The sequence below is a fragment of the Triturus cristatus genome, chromosome 1_2 (assembly GCF_964204655.1).
Source record: "Triturus cristatus chromosome 1_2, aTriCri1.1, whole genome shotgun sequence".
NCBI lineage: Eukaryota > Metazoa > Chordata > Amphibia > Caudata > Salamandridae > Triturus > Triturus cristatus.
Window position 1 is genome coordinate 1,087,076,556 of NC_140580.1, and position 25,814 is coordinate 1,087,102,369.

A 25,814-nucleotide genomic window follows, 5' to 3' on the forward strand; every position below is an offset into this window, starting at 1 on the left:
TCTACCAGGGTGTCACACAGTTCTTGGGAGAGTTGATGTTATACTTGGCAGCTTTAGGGTTGGAGAACTTCTTCATGATTGCAAAGATCTCCTTGCTGTGGTTTGTGCTGGCTTCAATGTACTCTGCTAGGACATTCTTCTTTGTTTCTTTCAGGAGATGGAGGTACTGGTTGAATGCCATCTTGATGGTGGTATGATCTCCTCTCTCTTTTCTGGTGCGCCATTGTCTTTCTAGTTGCCTGTAGTGACATTTGGTGGATTTCAGCTCCACGGTGAACCAGCAGGTTCGTCTGGAGGGTCCTTTGGATTTGAATGGCTTGGCCGGGGCTATTGTATTGGCGGATTCTGTGACCCACTGGGAGAGGTTCTTCACGGCCTGGTTTGGGTTGGATGTTGCGTGGGAGTTGAGAGTGTTTTTCCACTGGGTTTCTGATATCTTTTTCCAGTATCTGCATGTGGAGGTGGGGGGCATGGTGCTGGTGCTGGCAGGTTCTGAGATGGTGAAGTGGATGCTCGAGAAGTCAGTCCAGGTGAGCTGTGAGATGTGGTTGTACTTGACTTTGTTACTGGATGTAAATATTGGGATGAGCGTGTGTCCTGTGATGATGGTGGAGTCGGTGACAAGTTGCTTGTGGCGGATGCTGCTCATGCTTTCCAGGAGGTCAGTTGTGTTGGTGCCGCTGGGTGAAAGTTAAGATCCCCTAGAACGGTGTAGTGTTCGGAGTAGATGGCGAATGGGATGAGTAGGTCAGGGATTGCATTGCAGAAGGTGGGGCGAGGACCTGGTGAGGGTATTTTCCAACTGTGTGGAGTTGGATGTTGAGATGCTCCATTATATTATATTATTGTCATGCAGCGGATGGTGTCCTTGTAGATGATGGCAATTCCACCTCTGTATTTGTTGATTTAGTCCAGGTGTAGAGGCAGCATTTAGCCAGGTCACTGTCATGAATAGGACATCCAGGGTGAGGGATGAAATCATGTTCCAGATCTCCGTGGTATGTTTGCAGAGCAATCATGTGACGAGTAGAATGCACTGGGGTTGTGTCATGGCAGGCTCAGTCAGCAAGGTGGACACAGTTGCATTTTTTGTGTATCAGGTGTTGTTGGTTGCTTTGGTGTTGCAGGTGAAGTGCCAGTGCTGGCAGGAGAATGGTCCTCTGGTGGTGCGTGGGGATGTGTGGCAGCAGTTGTTGTAGTCGTTATGCCCAGGGATCATAGGTCTGGGGCAGTGTAGCTGTGTAGCTATGCAGGGTGGAAGAACAGGGTTCCTGGCACTTGGCGTGATCCAGGCGCGGGCAGGTGCAGATGGGCTTGCCGTTGGCACACCTTTGGTACATCCTCACTGCAGCCTCCATGTGTAATCCTGGGAGTTGGGGGGGCTAGCAGGAGGTGGGAGGGCACGGAGCAGGAGAAAATAGAGGGAGCAGTGAAATAGTCGCAGCACAAGTAACAACAGTGATAAATACAGGATAAGAAAACACAAAACTCAAATAAATGGAATACCAGTGAGTTACTAGGATAGGGGGCCTCAGGCAGACACAGGAGTCAGCTTGAGTTTTGCAGCAGCGGGGGAGTGGCACATCGACTCAGGTCGAGGAGCAGTCGATCTTCCTTCTGTTCCAGAGTGCTACATTGCTTGCCAAATGTATGAAACTTAGGTAAGACGAGTGTTGCTGGTCACTGGACTAAAAATTAAAAAAAATCTGCTTTGCCAATACCTGACTTTAGGCAGGGCCCAACCATGGATGCAATAGGTAATGACAAGGTTTACTCTTTGAAATTAAGTACCATGCCTAAAACTGATGATTGCAAGCTCATTAAGCCTTACGAGGAGTCTACAAATTTACCATTGATTATTCTATCACCTATCTGTTGCATACCTTGTAGTGAGGGCTGCAATTTAGATACATACATTGCTATGTTGGCATAAGCGCGTTAGATGTTAGAAAGCCATCTTGCCACTTTTGCTGCCTTTGCACACGACACTGCAGATACATGTTATTATTTGAAAACTGCTTGCTCGCCTTTTTCTTCACATGAGAACTGTCTGTTGTTCACATCCCTAGACGTGCGCTGCGACCTTGGTCTGAACATTGTGTAAAGAAACAGCCTGGGTCGCCAGACAATGCATGTTTTTGAGTTCAGGTTGATCGGCCCACTATTTAGCCATAACACGCACGCAGCTGCAAATACCTGAAAGTCGAGTGCGTTTAATATTGCAGACTGCATGCTTTACACACATTCGGAAGAAGCAGGGTACACCTGATCCTGTGATGTGATTCCACTAAGCTGATCTTTACAGTATGGGGTTCCCCAGTCAAGCCTAGAGACCTTCTATTAGTCTAATAATATTAGTTTACTAGCGAAAGGAAGGTGGCTGTATTCCACTGTCATTATATTATGATTTCTCCTTCCATTTTCTATGGTATTGTAACAATGCAGATGGTTTTGATTTTAATCATTTGTCTGCTTATGTTAGCCAAAGTACTGCATCTTAGGACACGTAGTTTATAAAATAAACCTTTTAAACTTTACCGTGTCTCTGATTACTCTTGTTGTGGACTGATATAAGAATAATTATGAACAGGTATTTCTGATTCCCACCATTCCTGAGAGTACTCTAAGTCGCTTGTTCTGGGTTGTCTATACATTGGGACCTCCGTGATGATACGGATAACGAATGGGACACTGATGGTGGTCGGATAGGGGTTCTGGGTTCTGAGGTGAGTTTTTGGTACACCACAATTCACTGAGGTCCTGGTTTCCTGCGCATAGTTCTATGCATGAGCAGAATCCCTGCAACAACCTGTAACATGCCCCTAGATGCCAAAAGGTTTTGATGTAAGTGATGAACATGAAATTGTTCTCCAAGGACCAGGAAGTTTGAAAGAAATTACTGGCTACTTGGGTTAATGATTTATCCACTTCAAGTGAGGATGCCAACCTATTTTTGGAATTGTGCTTCTCACCTACTTCTTTACATTGTGAGAGTGATATGAGAAGTTCAACAGAGTTAGAGAAGGTGAGTGTACAAGGAGAGACACAGCCTATGCAGCCACTGCTATCACTTATGAAGACAAAGTGCAGGGCACTGGATACAACCAGTAGGGCAATGAGCAGTCAGTCATCCGAGCTGGACATAAAAATAAGAATCATTCCAGAATGGCTGCCAATATTGTAGCCCTCAATGGAAGGATGGGCATAATGGAGGCAACAATAGCAGAGCCTGTGGCAAAATGATCCATCCTGCAAGATAAATTTGACTGTTCCGTGATTTTAACAAAATTAGGGAAAGCACTGAACCATTTCCAACTATATATAATAAGGTTAAACATATAATTAGTACATTTTCTACCCTTTCACTAGGTAAACTGACTGATAAGTCCCTATTTAGGGTGGAGAAAATATTTGCTGCCCAAATTGTATAGGCATGATTTGACCAGACCACATTGTGATGAGATGTCTAACTTAAAGAAGCTATCAACAACCTACATTGTTACAAAAAAGAAAACTATTGTGTAAGAAGCTGAGATGACTTAAAGGGTTAATGAAACTAAATAAAGGTTGCTGTGATGAGTGCAGAAAATGCAGAAACAACTACATTCTGTGGGAGCATTTGTGACATTTTGCAACTTCAGCTTGCAAATCACAAGAAAGACCTAGTTTGTAGTGTAAAAAGTATTCTTCAAACTTGCATAAAAGTGTATAAATCAAAAACTGAGAGAATACCTTTCTACAATTCATTAATGACCAGCTGAAAATGACTTCAGCTACGGCATTGCAGACTGACCAACTTAGTTCCCAAATATTGCCATTGAGTAAAGTATATGTAAATCCCTGTATATTGCTAATGCATGCCTAATGTGAGATAACTTGTGTGATATTCTTTTCTTAATACATTTTATTAGTTTCATATCAGCAACAAGGTCATTTCAATACTGTCATAGGAAAGACACAAAACGGCCATGCCAAAGGAGAATAGGATATTGGCACACTCATAGGCAAGCAAGCAGAGATTACAAATATTCAAGCATACTGGCTGTTGGACCTGGGTTTTTTAACAGGTTTATCCTCAAACCTTTTGCCTCCTATTTTTTGTACCTAATCTCCCCTTTCCAATGGTACCCCTCCCTAGTCGATCTCTGCTTGGGGATCGCCCCAGGAGGTTGATCCCCAAGCAGGGATCCACCCACTAGACACCAGGGAGGGGGGGAGCAGCCCCTTGGGCAATGGCCTTTGCTCCCTCATAACGAATGGGTACATTCAGTCTTTCTGCCCCTCGGGGGGCAGATGGGGGCAGTAGACCCCCCCAAAAATTACAGTCTTTCTTCCCCCAGGGGGGGCAGAAAGCCCACTAGAAACCAGGGATTTTTTATGGCAATTTAAATTTGAGGTGGGGGCTGCCCAAAACAGGCATGACAGTGCCCCCACACCTCTCCTGCAAAAATGACAGTCTTTCTGCCCCTCCCTGGGTGGGCAGAAAGTCGACTACATACCAGGGATTTTTTTCTAAATTGAATTAGGAGTGGGGGCTGCCCAATATGGATCCCCTGCAAACCTCAAATATTGAAGAAAACATCAACTTTTTCTCAAATTTCTGTGACGGAAAGTTGTGGTATCACCGGAATGACACAAATTTCCTACCACCCTGCGTTCCCCCAGGTCTCCCGATAAAAATGGTACCTCACTCTTGCCGGCGGGTCAAGTACCCTTGACAGGCAAGGGCCCAAAACGTATTGTGGAGACATCAAAATTACCTATCACAAAACAATCTGCTTTTGCAAGGGAGGTCACATGCGTTTTTGGTCCCGGGCTTGGCGGCCATCTAGGGAAACCTACCAAACTCACACATTTCTGAAAACTAGAGACCCGGAGGAGTCCAGGGAGGTATGGCTTTCATGGATCCCAAACGTTTCCCTACCCAGAATCCCCTGCAAACCTCACATTTTGATAAAAAATTCAACTTTTTCTCAAATTTCTGTGTGGTAAAGTACTGGAATCTGCATGGGTCCACAAATTTCCTACCATACAGCGTTCCCCCAGGTCTCCCAATAAAAATGGTACCTCACTCGCATGGGTGGGTTAAGTACCCGCGACAAGGCAAGGGCCCAAAACATATTGAGGAGACATCAAAATTACTCATCACAAAACAACCTGGTTTTGCAAGGGGGATCACCTGGGTTTTTGGCCCCGGGCTTGATGACCATCTTGGGAAACTACCAAAGCCACACATTTCTGAAATCTAGACACCTGGGAGAGACCAGCGAGGTATGGCTTGCATGGATATCCCAATGTTTTTCTACCCAGAACCCCCTGCAAACCTCAAATTTAGCTGGAAAAATCACATTTTCCACATATCCAGAAGTTTGGAGAAGTTTAGAGCAACTTTGGAAAAGCTCCATAAGGTGATCAGCTCAACCGCGAGAGCCAAGCCAGCCACCTTGAACCGTGAACCGGCACGCATTCCAGGTTCGGCCACTAAAAAGCTGCAGTGATCTGACTTCCAAAGTTTGACTGGGAGCTCCCTGAAAGTGAAGACGGTGAACCCTAACCAAATACGAACTGGTCAAGAGCATCAAGGGACCCCTGCGGAAAAAGCTCCAGAAAAGTTTCTAAGTCTAAAGGTAAAATTTTGACCAGGGCCTCCCGCTCAGTGAATCAGCACAGGGCTCCATCACGGTTGGCCTGAAAGTTTGACTTTGTCCCAGTCAAGCGTGACTAGATGTCCTAGTTTGGCACTTAGTGCTAGAAAGTGTTTATTCTTGAAACATTCATATCTCTGGTTCCCTACATTGGATATTTGTTGTATTGGTGTCATTTTAAAGATATAAATGTGTCCTATTGGTATAAATTGGTGTTGGATTTTTACTGTGTGTAGTATCTTAGTATTTACTGAATTGGTGTTTTTACATGCTTTACATATCTGTCTCTTAACTTAAGCCTGCCTGTTCGCAGTCAAGCTACCCAGGGTTGAGCATGTGATTAATTTACTGACCTATTCTGAGCCCTAGACCGTGTTAGTGGCCTTATTGCCAGTGGTAGATGCATATTTACCAATACAAATAACCCACTTTCTAACAGGCTGACTGTCAGAGTGGTAAATCCTGCTGACAAGCAAATAAAAAGAAGTAAAAGAAACAACAACAGTTTTTAGTTGCAAAGGGCCTGATTATAATGGCGGTTGGACTTTCATCTGACCGCCATCCTGTCGGGAACGGGGCCGCTTGACTATCTGTCAGCGGTCCCGCCATCGGGATTATGATGCGACCGCCTTGAATGTGTATTCTTTGTATTGCGGTATGTGCTGCGGGCTGCAGCACACACCACAATACAATCAAAACACATCTGATATGTCCCTGCACTATGTGGCAGGCACCATTCGGTGCCTGCCACAGGGTTCAGGGATATGTAGGGGGCACAATAGGTGTTCCCCAGGGCCCATATCAGAGGTCCAGGAGGTAAGGTGGGCCCGCAATGGGCCCCCAAGTCTCTTTCCGCCTGCCTTTTCATGGCGAGTTTAACTGTCATGAAACGGCTGGTGGAAAGGGACATTGTAATCCTATGGTGGTAATCACAACGGTGGTGTCTGAGCAGGTACCGCAACTCCAGTAGGAATTGCAGTCCCTTTGAAGCACTGGCGGGCTCCTTGAGGCCGCCGGATGCGTGGCGGTTGGTGTCTCATAATGTGAGGAGCGGAACTGCAAGGTTTGATGGCGGCCCACCGCCATCGTAATCAGGTCCATAGTACTTAGGGCTGTGCCTATCACTTCTCCAGATTCCCTTACACTGTAGGGCCCCTGGGTAGTTGTCAACATTGGTCAAGCTTTAAAATGTCTCTGGAAAAACAGTGGCAAAACGACAACGCTGGGATAAAAAAGAACCTGCAAGTGTGAGATAAAAAGACAGGAAGAGTTGAATGGTGGAAGAAAGAGGCATACAGTGAAATCAAGGCTAGTCAGCCATAGTATTTGGTAACCCCGGGCATTTTTTACAAGTTAAGCATGCATTCATTTTCTGTCCTGAGCAGGGTTCAGAATTGATGCTCTTTCAATGTCTGGTTTTGGAAGTCTGTGGAGGGGCAAGTTGCCGAAATGGGCACACCAATCTCCGGTGACAGATAGATGGGGAAAACTGTAATTGCCTCATATGTGAGGCAGCTGTTTTATTGCTGCAAAAACAACAAGTGATGGACAGAATGCAGAACAATGTCATACATTCACCCGAGTACAGAGATCTGGGCCTAAATCCATAGTTTTTTTGCTCCCCATGCCATTCCAGTTTGACCCCAGTCATATGCAAATCAGTCTTGACCCTGTGCCCAATGGGAGCAGTCCAGTCCTAACTGCCAGGCCCTCCCTGGACTGGAAACAAGCATCCTAGGACCGGTTTTGGGATTTCACCCCTCATCAGCCAGGATAGCTTGACTCTGGTGACATGGAGAGCATGGGACCCACATCTGGGCATAACTGTCCCACTCGGGGTGACAAATGCAAAAACAACAATAGATGGAGAGAATGCAGAACAATGTCATACGTTAACCCAAGTACAGAGATATGGGTCTAAATCCATTGTTTTTTGTTCCCCATGCCATTCCACATTGAACCCAGCCATATGCAAATCAGTTTTGACCCTGCGCCCAATGTGAACAGTGATGGATTTAACCCAGATTTCTTGACTGGGGTGAATGTTTTGATTTGTTCTTCATTCCGTCCATCAATTGTGTGTCTTTTGCTTTCGCGCCCTAAGTGCACCGGGTATGCCCAGACGTGGGCCCCAGGCTGACTGTGCCACTGGATTCAAGCTATCTTGGCTGATGAGGGGTGAAACCCCGAAACCGGTCCTAGGATACTTGTTTCCAGTCCAGGGAGGACCTGGCTTGGCAGTTCGGGCTTGACTGTTCTCATGAGGCACAGGGTCAAGACTGATTTACATATGGACAGGTCTAATATGGGGTGGCTAGGTGAGCAAAAGAATGATGGATTTCATCCAAATCTCTTGACTGGGGGTGAATGTTTTGATTTGTTCTGCATTCCGTCCATCAATTATGTGTCTTTTGATGTTTCATCAATGGCATGGCCACGGATTCACCACCATTCACTTAATGCTTCATTCTATTTTTTGCGCTTCTTCTCTCTTACAATTATATATTTTCTTTCATTGGTTTTGAATACATTTGTTTGTGAGGTGATGTATGTGAACATGGGCATTTATTGCCTCAAGATCTGGCTTTTGTTGAAAGTTATAGTTTGAGACATATATTTGAAGGACCTAAACTGGTTTACAAGCTCTGGTTCTCAAATGTAGTTATTTGTATATTCCATAAGATGTGGATAAGGAATGGTCTTTGGTGCACCCAAGTTCACAGACCCTGATTTGGAGGTCAGTATCCAAGTTTGGCTACTGGATGAAACGTGGAACAATTGGCCAAGGGTGCCGGTTGGTGACATGCTTATTCCTTTGGTCATCTCTTGGTTTACTGTAAATTCGTATACCAACATAGACAGCAGGGTGGCTGGCTTCTGACATTTAAAATGGCAGGCACTAGGCCTGCTCCTGAGTCAGCCAACACACTGATTTTGGGCCCACACTCTGTGAGCATCAGGTCTCTGACAGCCACGCCTACACCAGTGTTAATGAATGTGATTGACTCCGCATGAGAATGTGTGGAGAAATTAGTGTGTTTGCTGTTTTTTCGGTTATGACATTAACCAATTTTTATATTTGTATAAAAGCATACCTTGTAATCTCCCAGTTGGCAATTTATTATTTTGTTTCCATGCTGAGCTGTACCTTGAGAGAGGGATCCAGTTTACGTTGTGTGTGCACCCTTGACAAAGATCTCTTATGATATTTTTTTTGGAGGAGTTTTATATAGCGCTAACTTGACCCGAAGGTATCAGGGTGCTTTACATGATCACCAGTTGTGTCACAAGGACACATTCATTTTTTGTTAGGCACAGGGAGATTAAGTGATTTGTCTAGAATCACAGGATGTTCAGCGTCGTTGCCGAGACATGAACCCGGTTCCCCAGATTTAATGTCAACCGCCCTAGCCATTAGGCCGCATCCTCCTCCCAATATAATATTTGACCTACAAATGATCCATGGAGGAGATAGGGAACATCAGACAGTATATGTAAATGCAATAATTTTTCTCCCAAGACAACTGAACGTTTAGAGAAAAGGAAGTGTCTTATTCCAGTTTTAAATAAATATGGATTTTCAGACAGGACAGAAACTATAAGAATTTAAGGGCCAGATGTACATAGACTTACATTGGCGATTTCCTAATAGCAAATATTTGAGATTCGCTATTAGGAAATCGCAAACCGCTATGCACAACTTGCGATCCATTGGGAATCAGAAAGACACAGGGATGGTGGCCTGTGTTTGCTTTAAATAAAGCAATTTTTTTAAATGCAGCCCGTTTCCCTAAAAAAGAAAACTGGATATGTTTCTGAAAAAATAACTTTTACTATCCATTCACAAAGAGAAAGGGGTCCCTTGACCCCTTCCCGTTTGCAAATGGATTACCACCTACTTGAAGTAGGCGGTAAAATGCGAATGTTTTGCAACCGTATTTCAGTCGCAAAACATTCAAACAACTGCGAGTTGCTATTAGGATAGGATGCCCTTAACACAACCCCTTCCTAGTAGCAAATCACTAACCCATTTTGCGATTCCCTAATAGGTTACCAAATCGCAAAAAAGGTTTGATACATAGAAAAATGCATTTTTCAGCGGATCGTGTCATTTGCGACCTGGAAAAATCTATGTACATTTGGCCATAAGTCTTTCAAAACAAGAACAATGTAGTCAAGGGTTGTTTAGAGAAGAGAAATGTGCTGCACGTCTTTAGTTGTTGAATATTAATAAGCAAAATATCATGGAGGAAGGTATATGTTTCTAAGTAAAGATTTACTATTCTTAACACCACCTGTATGTACCTTGAAGATATATATCGGCAAGACGCTAAGTGGTGCAATGTAGAGTAAACCTATACTTACTCAAATATACTTACTGTGTCAATACTTTGATCAATGTTTTTGCTGCAATATTCTTATAGCACAATATTTTATACTCCATATTCTGCTGGAATACCATATTCAAGCATTCTAAAAATTCTAGCCAGGTGCATATTAGGCTTCAGTGAATTGTAATCTCTGTGACGTAATTGGCATAATTTTGGGAATATCACATTTTGATTGTTATGCCAAATTTCTGAAATTGCATTTTGCATAATTACACAGCCATCCACAGCAAAATTATACCACAGAGGTGCAGGAACAGAACAAACAATCAGAATGTGATTGGTTGTTGTTTATGGCACTTATGTTTCCTGTGCTAAAATTTTTGCGCAAAATGTGCCCTTGAATCCAAAATTGATAAGAGGATGCATTTCATGAAAAAATATAGTGCTGAAGGACAAATTTGCATTTCACATTAATTACTTGTAATTTGACGTAATTTCACATAGTTTAGTTTTGCCATAATTTCACTTAATTACACAAAAGTACATTATGCAAGTTTCACACACCCCTAGACTATTGAATAAGAGAATGTAAAATATATATTTTTTAAACCTAGAATCCAAATATGAAATTATTTTTTGCATTGTCTCATAGCTATTTGAAAGTTGAGTACTATTATTTGCTTCATTCTAGCATTAAGAATATGTTGCAACTTTTTTCTTTGCACTTTGGTGAAAATGCTCTTTGCTAAAATGGCACATGCGGTTATATGAAAATCAAATTCCAGTAAAAACTAGCTAAGATAAGAAACAATACATTTATTTTCATACTTGTAAATGTTTTTATGTATGTTCTTAATAAGTGCTTCTTAAGGATATCTTTTCAGAGATAAAAATTTATGATTGACTGGAAAATTGACCAGTCTCTGTAAAATTGCATTTGTTGAAAACCGTCACAGAGATTAATGGAGGCAGCGGAGCAATGTAATGATGCTGTAGACTATATGCATGATCTAGTTCCAGTAAATGCATTGCTGCTTTCTTATTTGTTTCAAATGAACATTGAGAGACCTTTGTACATATAAATGTAGGCATTTCCCTCTTTGCTGAGCATCTACTAGATTCTGAAGTGATATGAAGAGACATGTGCCAGACCTCACCAGTATTTACCTTCACACTGCATCCTGTCAACATGACAGGTTATTATTTCTCACATAAGTAGTTATAGAACAGCCCTAATATTCCAGATTTCCCAAATAAAGTGCCAGTGCATTGGTGACGTTTGACTCATACATATGAAAAGTGTATGAATTTACAGCTGATGCATTAATGCCACCACGAAGAATCGATGGCCATTATCACATGCTCATAACACAAACTCATTAGATTACCTCCATCTGAAACCTCTGCCATCACATGTTCAACATCCTAAATTGACTCCTGAAATACAACTACAACAATGTGCAATTGACTTGACAGAAGGACACTGCCTGTACTTTTATAAGTAACTTAAGGGCAATTATCATTGCTGGTTTGATGAATAGCAGAAATATGTCTTTTGTTTATGTTTAAAATACTATCCAAAGTAATATTGTCTCATGAAATATCCTTGTTCAAAACTATTGCATCCTATTATCATTGAAAAAAAAATGAAAAGATTGTGCATAAGATATGCTTGCAAGAGTATCATAAAAAAGTGAGCTAAGGCCTCTCAATGCAATGTCTTAGGAGTAATTTAAGAGATATACGTCTTGAAAACTAGGAGAACTACAAGTTAGAAACACAGCGTTGGGAACTCGTGAAAAAGCCAGGGAATGAAATGATGGTTAATGACATGACAATAACCTGAGCCATTCATGGCGAATGACATGTAGAACCAGCAAAACTTGAGCCATTCATGGCAAATGCGCAGTTTGCATGATCAAGTCTGGCACATAGTTAGGGTAAGGCCTTTGGTTGTTGCAGGTAGTCCTGCTCCATGGAAGAAGCTTTCTCAGGTGAAGTCATGCACAAAGGCAAAAGCTGTCCTCTTCCACTTAATATATTGCCGTCGGTATAGAATCTTATATTTTCTTCTATGTATGTATATCAGTCAATTCTTGTGCACAGACATTTAATGTACTATGCATAATCCAAACATCAAAGGTATTAGGATTATGAGTATAATGAATTTAACCAAGTACCTTAACATTAGCATTTGTGAAAGAGCTCACTTTTTTCAATAATATAATGTTCAAATACATGAAAGAGACATTTAGAGAAATCCCTTTTCAATTGAAGATCAATATTTTTCTTTGCAACATCTATGTTCAATAAAGTTGAACATGAGAAATAATATACTGATTTACACTGAAATCGACCTAAGGCAATATATCGTGTCTTTGGGGGACTTCCATGAAACCACATTGGAGGCCATATTTAAGCTAAAGAAAGCACACAACTGCAGGAAAATGCCAACGTTTCAATGCAACTGTAATAAATCTATTACTAGGAAATTCATAGTTACAAAGATGGTCGTAAATCTTCTACTTTATTTTGCCTTAGGTTTTACATTTGGAAAAAATGCCCTTATTAACTTTCTCATTTAATTCTAATTATACAAGTCTAAAATCTGAGCCTATCTTCTACTTTCCAGGATTTTCCAATTAGCAAGTATAAAACTGCTTTTCTGGACAGTGGCTTAGGATTACAATATTTTTCCATCCATCAAGGGCCTAGTGCATGCTAGCTTTCACGGAAGTAGGTCCGCTTTAACTCCCCCATAATGTTAAACATGCAACAGGGATTAAAGAGGTGTTCGAGCCTCTCATTAACCTCCTTTGAATGGCCATAATTTCAAAGAAGACTCTGACATTATGGTCCTTTAAAACAGATGCATCACAATTCTTATAACCTTATCAGAAAATGTTAATTACTATCATCAAGATAGCCAAGTCTTTGCATTTGGACTAATTATCAAAAACATCCCATACTAAATATTGTCACATTGCTAAAAGGTACACACAATATTTAGAAAGAAAGAAACTATCCTGTTTTAATTCCAAAATATACAGATTAATCCTAGCAAATGGTCATCGGTCCATGCCTTGTTCAGAAATTAGCACTTCCTGTAATCAGCGACATGAATAATAGATTGTCCACACCTCTTCTACAAACTGCCTAACCTCTGCTCTTGACACAAGTTATTGGTTGGTTTAAGCTTTGAGGAAACAAGTATTGGGTGCTGCTACTCTCACTGCAGAAAGGAGGACCTGGTGCACCTTTACAAATGCTAGCATTTCATGGTACATTTTCCCTCCAAATGTTCCCTGACCAAGTTGAGCAAGTTGCTTCTTTTTCACTCACAAATGTGCTGTGTGGCAGATAGATGTTAACCAGCAGCATCCACATATAACCCAAAACCGCATTTCGTTTTGAACCCAATCTAGTACTATCCCATCTCGAGTGATGACTCCCAGGCATTGGTGCCACATAAACACTAGACTCAGTTGGCATGTTCTTGTTAATCTGCGTGCCGTGAGTCACACTTGACTCCCAAGGAGAAGAATTACCTTGCAAGTATCCAAGGTTTACCCGATTCATCACATCACTGGCTGTTAAATTTGCTACATCCTCTAAAGAACGTAAAAAAGTAAAGACATAAACAAAGAGAAAGAGAGAAAAAAATCAGCAAGCAGTGATTCAGCAGTACCAGTGAAAAGCTTGGGTGCTGTTATGATCAAATGGGTGAAAGAAATAAAAAAGGAAAAAGGAAAATGTCCTTAGCACAATGTTGACAGTTAAAACTTCTGAAATAAACATAATTCACAAAGTGGAAAGGATTTAATAGCTCTGTTGCAGTTCATTAACTGAGTAAACTGTACCAACAATTCCTTGACAAAGATAAAGTAATTCAGTTTTGTTTTATTTAGATATATGGACAAATGTACAATTGAATGATAGGATACACATTTCAGAGCTAGGATACAATTAGCTGACTTGGATAAACAATGCTATCTTACATGTCAGGTGGGTTAAAAAATAGTAAGATAATTCCATACCAGCATTACATTTGAAAGGCACTGCCTTTCTATAAAATAGAGGGGTCAATGATTTGATCAGTTATTAGCTACACTAATTGCCTGGCTACAAAGATTGCAGACAATGTAAATGAGTTTCAATTACCACCCATGATGAGGCTTAAATGACACTCATACACAGGGTACGTAGATAACAAGGTTGATATAGAAGACAGTAGTGCAAATCACAAAGTCTAAAATTAATATTTCTGCTAAATCTTCCTAATAAAATTGTTAAAGTCTCATTAAGTGTGCCCTTTTATTAGAATTATTGCTATGGGCTAGACAAGACCGGTAGACAAACTAAGACAATTTCTTGACACACGCTAACAATCATTTCGGCAACCACAATAGACACAGAGACGTTGCATAAAATACTGCTTGAACTTATATGGTTGTTATGTTACATAATCTTAAAATGCACAGCATGTGCCTATCATGCTATTTGCCACCATTGAGAAGAATTAAAGCTTTCTATTTTTTTTATTCCAGAAACATTTGAGCTGTTAATGTTATTCTTAAACCCATAGCGTACAGTGGGCATAGATAAATATTAAGATAGAACCAACACCTATTTGAGATTTACAAAACCTTGGCGCTCACAGAGCAAGACATTGACAGAACACAAAGAACACTGAGGCCTCTGATTGATAATTTGTAGATGGAAAGAGAAGGGTTTGTACCAATAACTTATTTTTGTGCCATGCATAAGCTTTGACTCAAAATCCTTTCATGATAAGCAACCAATGGAGAGATATGAACATCAACATTCCATGGTGTAAGTAGTTCACACCAATCAACTGACAGATCATAGAATTTTGAAGTCCCTGTGGATCTTCTGATTGAGAGGCTGTCGTACTGAGGCTGAAACATTTAGTCCACTAAGGGTGGCAATGTAGATGCCAGGAGTTCACTCCAATAGAGAACACGATGGACAAAGGCTTGAACTCCTGGTGTGTACACATGAAGATTTGCTGTTGTGAATGAGGTGTTGATTTTATATTGTACATGCTATTTGAATGCTCAACGTGCATGCTGACAGTACTCTGACTGTGGTGCTATAAATTATTCGCTTGGATTTAAACCTATGACTTGTATGTTATGGAGATTTCTGCTGCAAATTCATTAACTCACAGAGATATCTAAACATGGGCTTTCTTCTCAGCCAGAAGAAATCGTCTCACCAAAGTTGGATGCAATGTTTGAGGAGTCTACACTGTATGTGAAGTATATCATTTTTAGACACTTGGGAAGTTCAGATGCCAAAGTTTGCACCAGTACGGAAAAATGAGAAAATCAATTTCCAGGTTTTAGTCAAAGAATGGATTAAGTAAAATGTGCTTCAAACTACAGTTTAGTACAGGCCTCTCCAACAAGTAGTATGTTAGCTACAAGTAGCTCTCTATCTAATTATATGCAGCTGTCCTGTGTACAGCCCAGCCTAATAAGTTAGAAATATTTGCTTATTTACATTTATGGATACCATAACTGAAACACGTGTTCAAGACAATGCATTTTCTGCATTTATATGGTGATATAGCTGCTATTTGAGTGATAAACCAAATCATGCTGCATTGGGGAAACCTGTTACTAAAATTATTACCTTGGTGCCAAAGTCATTTCACCTACAGTTGCTATGTTACACACTTAGAAACATTTCCACATAGACAAAGCGTTTTGTTAACATTAATGCTGGGAATCATGCCTGATGAACTCAGCTGATCACTGCTGATAATCTTGAATATGGGTGACCACTAATGTAATCTTGTCTGATCTTGTGACTAATACAACACTACTAATAGTAGTATCCCAAAATGATATTCATTGACGATAAGAAGCTCTTATTACAAAAAGAAGGTTGGAGACCCCAGGTTTAGCACAATGCAACAATGAAGCAAACTGGTTGCCCATTATCTATGTTAACACTATATAGAATGGAACTCAGCTGTATTTTTCTTGTTATGTCAGTTACAATAGCATTGCTTTCTCCATCTTTAAAAGAGTTTGTTTATAGAAAAGGTTTTATCAGTTACAAGGCTTTATTACACATGATAAATGATTTCAAAGCTTAGAATGTAATGCATAGTTTTTAATGTTTTTGAATAGTTTTTCCCCTTTCTACCATTGTGCAAATATCTTTACCCAATATCGAGTGGACTGAAACCGGTTGCATTTCCAACGAAATAGTGCAAGAAGCAAAAGCAGCCTAAATTAGGTACTCAAGACTTTGGCAGCATTGCAAAGTGTAGATACTATTGATTCTAGTGCCTTAATTCTGTTAATTGTCCTGGACTACAGAACACTCAAAAGAAGACATAATATTGAGCTGACACATTAGTTTGTTGGGAAGTCATTGTGAAGCTATTGAATGCATCTATGGCTTTTTAAACATTCAACAATTGTATTTATTTATTCAGAAATTCTCTCCTTGGAAAATCACATAGAAAATTTTAATCTGAAATAAGAAGCTATTGGACATAAATTAGCCTTCATCATTTATGTTAGCGTCAGATACACTGGACAAATAAACTTGTACTATCACAATGTAATAATTTATGAATCCTCAATTTCCTAATAGTGAATATTGACATCCCATGCCTAAAACAAAAAGTTTACTTCTGCTTATATGTTGCTGGTGATATCAAACACAAAAGTAATGTCTATCTTTTAGGAACTTTACTCTTCTGAATAAAGAATGTCAGATGAGTTTATGGAGTGAAATGTACGAGAGACTGAAAGAAACTTTTTATTAGGAATGCCATAGTGTACTGATGTGACATTTGATTATTCTAAAGCCACTTTAAAACAGTTTCTTAACAATTTTGATATCCTGATCATGGTGGGGGCACTTCATACTGTCATACGCCGACACTCTGGATTTATAACATCACATTTATGTGGCATAGTTACTGAGGTGCTACTGTCAAATCTGTCCTTGTCAATTATCTACTGATGTGACATTTGATTATTCAAAAGTCACTTAAAAGCTGTTTCGCAAAAATTGTGATGCCCTGATCATGGTGGGGACGCTGCATACACTCCCTTGAAAGTTATAACTTCACATTTATGTGCCACACTTACTGAGGTGCTTCTGTCAAAACTATGCTTGTCAAATATTTAACATTGGAATGTATGTATTCTTTAGAAACCACATTATTATAAGTCGGCTTGCACAGGACAATTAGAATCAGAGAACTGAGAAGTAATTGCGCAGAAAATTGAACAAGGAGAAAGTCTTGCTTTAAGGTCGAGAAAGCACACAAATTACTCATTGACAAAGCAATTTTCAGCAAGAGCAAGGCAGTTTCAGGCACAGTAGCGAAAGTCAGAACATGGGCTTTGCTTTCCCATCTGATACTGTGGCACATTTAAAATAAGTGCCTTGAAATTTCCTAATATCAGTAGCCTGGCTATTTTCCCAAATATCTTATCCTATTGACCTAAAGTAGGTGATTAGTCTCAGTTATAGAATTGAACTTTCTGTGCAGGATGGCTACACCTGCTCTCATAGTGATTTTGAATTCATGGCCCATGACATTAACTCAGGGTACAGGAATGTGATGGTGAGGAACAGTGCATAACAAGGACACGCACAAACCAAGATAGTCACACCACATAAATTAAACAAATCACAGTTCATCTGAGTTAATTGGATGCTGCAATTTTCCCTCAATTTAATTGATTTACAGTGATACTTAGAGCTATAATATTTAGGTCACACACAAGGGTCTCTTTGAGGCATGCTGTCCTGATATTATTCGGGAAGAAACAAAGGTTGTTGCATCTCTATTTACGTACATAAGCCAGAGGTTTGTTAAGGTGTACATGAAGCTGAAATTACTTGAGAAAGCATAGCTAAGAGAACCTTTTTTACTTTAAAACCTTCTGAAAGAGTGGAATCTCTTGTGTGAAAAAGAGAGTTAAACTCCACACAACTTTGGAGTTGAGTTAGAGTTTGGTGGACAGGTACTCTGTCACAAATACAAAGGAGTACCCTGTCTGCAAACTGCTTGTCTGCCCACCTCATTTAGGGACAGGCAAACTGTAAAGTTTCTGTCGATGGAGCCCCCTTTGGCTCCATCCATGCAGAGCTTACTAGATGGTGTATTGTCGTTTTTTTCTGTGTCACCACCAGGAAAAAACATGGCAGTGAGCCACAGAAAAAAACAATAATAATTACCACACCCTGGGAGAAAACACTCAAGGTGTGGTGGGCTTTAGTTTTTCTATTTATCAAAAATAAGCTTCCACTTTGGGAATTTCTTTTTGAAAAACAAAAACAATTACAATTTTGGTGGACAGCCATCAAAACTGATGGTGGCTGTCCACCAACCTTTTTGTACCTTAAAGGGAACAGCTGTGATGGTAGTTACCTTTAGGGTACAGAGATGCCCACTGGGCTAGCAGTTGTTTCTAAACTTAAGAGATGATAGTCCACCAGGGTGGTAGAGGTAATGTCCTCTGCCACTATAAAGGACAGAGTTAAGTCTGTCACACTCAGAAAGGCACTTATTTTCTTAGCAGACAGCACGTTGGTATAGGATAGGTCTGTTTTTTTTAATGGAAATTAGCATATCCCCTCTTATTGACCAGGTAGTGCATTCCAGAGGAACTTGTGGTGCAGCAGGGCTTCCCCCAAGGCATTGATTTTTGTAGTTTGTTATTTTAAGTGTTAACTCTATGATAGTTATGCTTAGGCATCTAAGAGTTACAAAAGTGCTGTGAGTGACCAGAAACTCACTGAACCGTAGCTGTCTAAACCTGTATATTGATATTTCCTACGTACAAAGACTGAACAATGGACCACAGCTGGGGGAAATTATTTCCATAACTAAGGCATAACTCCAGAAAGTAGAAGAGAAAGTTCCACCCTCCGATGTGTTGTTCTGATCACAACCCAAACCTACTTAGTTTTGCTGTAATTAGCATAAAATATTTTTACAAAATGGGACAGAGACCACTTGTATTCACATGACAGGACACGTTTGTGTTTTTTTTTTCTATGTGGGGACAGAAACTTCTTAAGAAATACATATTTATTTAAATAATAAGTGTCATCCCGATTTATTAATAAAATATTAGAATGGCTAAGACATTTTTGTACAATAACCCCCCTTTTTTTTTTTTTTAATATGCTGGACTAGCCAGGTAGGGGTATATGACCTAATAGTTTTATGAAATAGAGTAATGGACTGAATTGTATCAGACAAAGGGCTGTAAACTATCACTAAATCCAGAAGCTATAGCCAGAGTGGTGGATAACACAATACACCTTAATGTGTATTATCGACTTCAAGTGCTCAACATTTTTAAAGAATCTGGAAATCATATCCAGATATGAAGCAGTGTCAAACTGTGAAGTGTTCCATTGATGAAACAGAGAATCTCTTTATGCCACTCTTTTTGGCCCAGAAATGACCATGCATTCTGTTTGTTAGACCATAATTAATATTTTAGATTTAATCCTTTATTTTAATATAAATTGTAATGCTCATCGAATTAGTTTTTTTAAAAATAGAATTAGACCTTACTTACCGTACCCAGTGGTGGGGAGTCCCAGGTGTTTCATTCTGTTTTTTACAAGTTCAGAAAGCTCTTGCCTTTCTGATCTTCGGTACAGACTTATCCTCTGTTGGCTAATCCACTCTGCTGTCTTATTTGTGGTGTGCTTGTTTCCTTTCCTGCTCAACCTCCGTGCCCACTGCATGCTTTTCCGCCGCAGCAAAGGATGCTCCGACTGGTCACTTGAAGTGGAGTTTCTGTGACTCGTCTTCACATTCCAGGTCTCCCTGACATCTTTGGTGTCCTCGCAGTCTTCCACATTGATTGAAATTTGAGACTTAAGAGACAAAGTGGTTATTAATTAATACACAAATAGTGGTAGAAATGAAATAATGATTATAACGAGTACTGAGGAAGTTAATTGAACTTTTTATGGCTATGACCACATTTGGCCATTCTGTGGGCCAAGCATGAAAGGAAAATGCAGCACTGAAAAAAACAAACAATTTAGGATGGTTTGAAGATTTGATTTGTGTATAGGTCTTTGATTATGACCTGATCATCTCCATGTGAAAAGATTAATCTATTTGGAGACTTCTAGTTTTTGTAATTTTGATTTTATGTATGCTATATCAAAACATGGCAGGACAACGGCAGAAGGGAGAATCCAAATTAATTTGGGATCTTGCAGCTTTGATGTTTTAATATATTGTTTTCATCATAATACAAATATTTTTGATCAAATCATTCCATTCATTGGAAAACACTGAAAAGTCTGAGTGTGAATCAATCAAAATCTGTGCATTTTTAAAATAAAATTAGAACAATTTTTGTAAAATAAATTAGCACTTTGACATGCGATCATTCATCCCAGTTGGTCTGCCTACTTTAGTGATTACATTTTCTTCAAGGTCTACTGCTGCAACAATACATAGCCTTATGACAATGATCAATCAATCAATCAGAGCATTTATAATGCACACTACTCTTCCGTGAGTGTCTCAAGGCGCGGGGGGGGTAGGGTGCTGCTACTACTCGAACAGCCAGGTCTTGAGTAGCCTCCTGAAGGTAAGTAGGTCCTGGGTTTGCTGCAGGTGGATGGGGAGGGTGTTCCAGGTCTTTGCGGCGAGGTGGTGGAACGATCTGCCATTGGTGGTCGCTCTTCGGATGCGGGGGATGGTTGCAAGTGCGAGGTTGGCGGAGCAGAGTTGGTGGTTCGGGGTGTAGAAGGTGAGCCGTCTGTTGAGGTATGCCGGTTCAGTGTTGTGGAGTGTCTTGTGTGCGTGGGTGAGGAGCTTGAAGGTGATCCTCTTGTTGACAGGGAGCCAGTGCAGGTTTCTTAGGTGGGGTGTGATGTGGCTGTGGCGAGGGATGTCGAGGATCAGGCTTGCAGAGGCGTTCTGTATGCGTTGTAGTCGTTTCAGGAGTTTAGCTGAGGTTCCTGCGTAGAGGGCGTTTCCGTGGTCCAGTCTGCTGCTGACGAGGGCTTGGGTAACTAATCTTCTTGTTTCGATGGGGATCCACCTATAGATCTTGCGGAGCATGCGGAGGGCGTTGAAACAGGAGGATGAGACGGCGTTGACTTGCTTGGTCATAGAGAGTGCGGAATCGAGGAAGAACCCCAGGTTGCCTGCATGGTCGGTAGGTGTCGGTGCTGTTCCCAGAGAGGTCAGCCACCAGGAGTCGTCCAAGGCTGAGGGGGTGGAGCCAAGGATGAGGACCTCCGTCTTGTCAGAGTTCAGCTTCAGACGGCTGTTCTTCATCCATTCGGCGATGGCCTTCATTCCTTCGTGGAGGTTGGTTTTGGCGGTGACGGGGTCCTTGGTGAGGGAGAGGATCAGCTGGGTGTCGTCAGCGTAGGAGATGATGTTGAGGTTGTGCAGTTGGGCTACATGGGCAAGAGGTGGCATGTAGATGTTCAACAGTGTCGGGCTGAAGGAGGATCCTTGGGGTACGCCGCAGATCTTGGAGGTTTTGGATCAGAAAGGCAGGAGGCGGACACTCTGGGTTCTGTCGGAGAGGAAGGAGATGGTCCATTCCAAAGCCTTGTTTTGGATCCCTGCGTTGTGGAGGCGGGTGCGTAGGGTGCGGTGGCAAACTGTGTCGAAGGCGGCTGAGAGGTCCAGGAGGATGAGGGCCGTGGTTTCACCGTTGTCCAGCAGGGCCCCGATGTCGTCGGTGGCGGCGATGAGGGTGGTTTCGGTACTGTGGTTGCTGCGGAACCCGGACAGCGATGGGTCCAAGATGTTGTTCTCCTCGAGGTGGCGGGTCAGTTGTCCAGTGACGATCTTCTCGATGACCTTCGCCGGGAACGGGAGCAGGGAGATGGTCTCTCGGATCCGCCTTGGGTTTCTTGAGTAGGGCGTTGATCTCAGCGTGCTTCCAGCTCTCTGGGAAGGTTGTGGTCCTGAAGGAGGTGTTGATGACCTTGCGGAGATGGGGTGTGATGGTGGCGCTGGCTTTGTTGAAGATGTAGTGCGGGCAAGGGCCTAACAGGGAGCCGGAGTGGATGGTGCTCATGATTTTGATGGTGTCGTCGTCATTCACGTTGGTCCAGGCGAGCAGGGGGTCGATGTGGATGTTAGCCGGAGGATCTGAGTTGTCGGTGGCTGTCAGGGCGGTCTCGTTGTTGAAGCTGTCGTGGATGTCTGCGATCTTGCGGTGGAAGAAGGTGGCTAGGGAGTGGCACAGGTCTTGCAATGGTGGGATGTCGTTAGTGTTGGAGCTGGGGTTGGAGAGTTCTTTCACAATGTTTGCTGTTGTGTGCGTTGTTGTTGAGATGGTCTTTGAAGGAGGCTCTTTTGGCAGATCGGATGAGGTGATGGTGTCTCTGCATGGCGTTCTTGTGGGCTGCATAGCTGTCCGGTGTTTGTATGCGGTGCCATTCCTTCTTGAGTTTTTAGCAGTTTTGCTTGGAGGTCTGGAGGTCCGCGGTGAACCAGCTGGCTTTCCTGTCAGAGTGTCTGTTGGAGGGTTTCTTGATCGGGGCAAGAGTGTTGGCGCAGTCGTCGATCCATCACCTGAGGTTGCGGGCGGTGGGGTCAGCGGGCGGGCTTTCTGGTGAGGGTGGTGTTGAGCTGGTCTTCAGTGACTTTGCTCCAGCTGTGGCAGGGGATCTGTTGAGTGCGGTGGTTCGTGGTGGGTTTCTGGAAGGTGAAGTGGATGCAGCGATGGTCGGTCCAGTGGAGTTCGGTGGTGTGACTGAAGGTGATGGAGAAGATGGGGTTGAGCGTGTAGCCGGAGGAGTGGGTGGGTGTTGTGACGAGCTGTCTGAGTCTGAGGTTGGCGAGGTTGTCGATCAGGGCGGTGGAGTTGCTGTCGTTGTTGTTGTCGAGGTGGAAGTTCAGGTCTCCAAGGAGAATGTAGTCTGTGGAGGCGAGGTCGTTCGTGCTGATGAAGTCGGCGATGGAGTCGCTGAACTGTGGCTGAGGTCCGGGGGGTCTGTAGACGAGCGTCCCTCTGAGGGTGGTGTTGGGTTCAGTGTGGATCTGGAAGTGCAGGTGTACGGCAGTGCAGGGGGTGTCGTTGGTGCTGGTCGAGACCCTGAGGGTGTTCCTGTGGACAATGGCGATTCCTCCTCCTACTCCGTTGGCGCGGTCCCTGCGGGTGATCTTGTAGCCGTCCGGATGGCGATGGTGATGTCTGGCCCCGAGGAGGCATTCATCCAGGTCTCTGTCAGGAAGGCGACGTCCGGGGAGGATGAGTCGAGCAGGTCCCAGAGTTCGATGACGTGTTTGCATGCGGAGTAAGTAGTAAGCATCTGAAGTGGTTGCGTCCTGTCTCGATGGGTGGGTTGGTGGCTCGGAGGCTGGTGAAGCTGCAGCTCCGGCAGGAGAAGGATCCCTGGGTGAGCTTCGGAGTGGCCTGGAAGCAGGTGTGGGATCGTCTGGTGTTGAGAGCGTGGAGGGTGCTGGCGTCATAGTGGTGTTGGTCGTCGTCGTGGCAGTCGCGGGGACTAGGCTGTCTGGCGGTGGGCGCAGTCCAGGCACAGATGGGCGCAGACGGGCTTGCCTTAGGCGCACCTTCAGCACACCAGCGGCACGCCCGCTGCGCGCGGCCGCACAGCGGCCACCATATAAGGGGAGGTGGGAGGGAGGAACAGCTGGGAGGCGGGAGTGGGGCAACGAATGGGCGTGCAGGGGGGCGGGGCCGCAGGGGACGCAGCGGCGAGAAAACAGGCAAAATAAGGCAAAGGGCACCAGTTGGCACAGATGCAAAAACAAGGGGGGCACAGAGATAACAAAAGGAAAAAAGGCAAAGTTAGGTCAGTGGGAGACAAAAATACACAAGAGGCAGCAATACAATTAATACAGCAGTACCGGACTACCGAGGCAGAGGGGCCTCGAACCTGCGGCGGTGTCAAGCAGCAGAGCCACACTGGTGGAGCTGTGCGGCGTGGGGGTTAAAGACAAATAAAAATGGCTGGGTATCTACAGACATATCTTCTAAGAATAAGTTTTTGGGTCACTGGAGTGTGCTATGCCCACAAACCCCTTCAATGTCATCTTCAGAAATGTTCAACATTAAGATCTTGAACAGATTTTTTTGTCTTTTTCGCAAAGCATTATTTATCAAATTCTAGTCTCCCAAATAGGATTTGCTCACACTGAAAATCTTTTAGTGTGAGGGAAGGATAACCAACAAAGGTTGGTGAACACCCACTATCTCACACTCTAAAAACATTCACAAACAGACCCCTGTCAAGTGTGGAATAAATGGTGGGAATGGAATGAAACACTGCTCAGAATTGATCAGGACCAATTGAACTTGGCTTCTAGATGTGTAAAAAAATGATCATGTTAAAATCAATTTAGCATCACATTTCCACATGCAAAAATATATGATTGTTACTTTTCATTATTAGGAAATATTTTTGCATGTGAGTACTTTGAGGAATCTGTGACTGTCACAGATTACCTGGAGTACTTGAGGAATTCCTGCTCCAAAGAGAAGATTAACATGCAGGAGCAAATTACCATCTTTTTTCACAGCTCTTTCGTGAACGGGGTCGACAGAAATCAACCATGAAAGACCAATGTTGAATCAAACATTACCAAACCAGAAAACAAAAACAAAAATTTAAAAACGCATACAGAACACACCAGTTATGAAACAGGGAGATAAGGTTTATCACAATGCCAGTGCTATGTATGTGACCTAGATATGATAACTTCACCAACCAAATAAAATCCCTTTTTTTTGCTATAAATGTCAAAGACTTAATGAATAACAGGGTGAAATTACACCCAACAAAGGGCACAGAGATGTGCGGACTGTTCCATGTGAAATTATGGGGACAGAAACATGTTATCAGTTTAGGCAAACAGAGGAATTCCCAATTAAGATCAAGCCCAGAAATACATATTAGGCAGCCAGCTCTTACGTGGCACCACAAAGAATTCCTGGCATTCTGGTTAAGAACAACTTTAGAGTTTTAGGCATATTAAATGTAGAAGTTGTTTCGAAGCCATGTAAAACAAATCAGAAATGTAAACTATATGGGCCTATCTGACACTGCCCTAGCATTTTTACCACCTGATATTGTATCTCCAAATATAAAAAATACCAAAATAAAACTCTAACAATATTTACCAAAATAAAAACATCAGATCTTATATTACATACAAAACAACTCTCAGCCTTCCTATTCTGCCCATGTCACAATAACAAATGAAATAAATACTGTTAGTATTTGTGGGACAAATTGCTGCATGGAGAAGTCTGAGAAGTTTAATTTTATCAAAACAAAAACACTGTAGACTCGAAAGTCTAACCTCTGATAAAATGATTTTCAAATATCAAATCATGACAAACAATAGTAAACACTATTTATAGGCTAAAATGAAATGAAAATAAGATTTCTAAAGTGCTCTACTACATTAAGGCGTCTAGGCTCTAAACTCAGTGAAAAGGCAGCCACAAAGACAGACAGAAAGTAAAGATAGAGATGTTATTGTTTGAAAATCCATGGTTTGAATGCCTTCCTGAAAGTTACCAGTTGCGTCTCTTTTTTTTAGGTAGAGGGGGAGGGAGTTCCATAGTCTGGTGGTACAGCTCACTAATCTCCTCCCAGTCCCAACCCAAGAAGATTTTTTTGATTTAGGGACTACTAGGTTGAAGGCCGCGGCAGAGCGGAGCGATCTAGATAGGATGTACCAGTGAAAGCTTTGTCGAAGATATTCACGGCCTATGCCATGGAGTGCCTTAAAGGTGATACAGAGAGTCTTGAAGTCATTGCACTTATTGACCGTAAGCCACTGGAGTCAAGTCAGTGTAGAGGA

The 25,814-nt window shown here is 42.2% G+C and overlaps 1 protein-coding gene across 4 annotated transcripts in view; it reads right to left on the bottom strand.

Moving 5' to 3' along the window:
• The window catches only part of KCNT1 (potassium sodium-activated channel subfamily T member 1), a 1,722,207-nt gene that overhangs the window by 8,452 nt on the left and 1,687,941 nt on the right, over nt 1–25,814 (bottom strand). For 3 of the 4 annotated variants that reach the window (XM_085613491.1, XM_085613497.1, XM_085613504.1), the window contains exons 29-30: nt 19,567–19,870; nt 13,525–13,587 (exon numbers count right to left, since the gene is read on the bottom strand). In XM_085613491.1, the coding sequence (XP_085469617.1) occupies nt 13,525–13,587; nt 19,567–19,870 (367 nt within the window). The remainder of the gene's footprint in view (nt 1–13,524; nt 13,588–19,566; nt 19,871–25,814) is intronic. The other variant, XM_085613512.1, reaches the window with a different exon arrangement.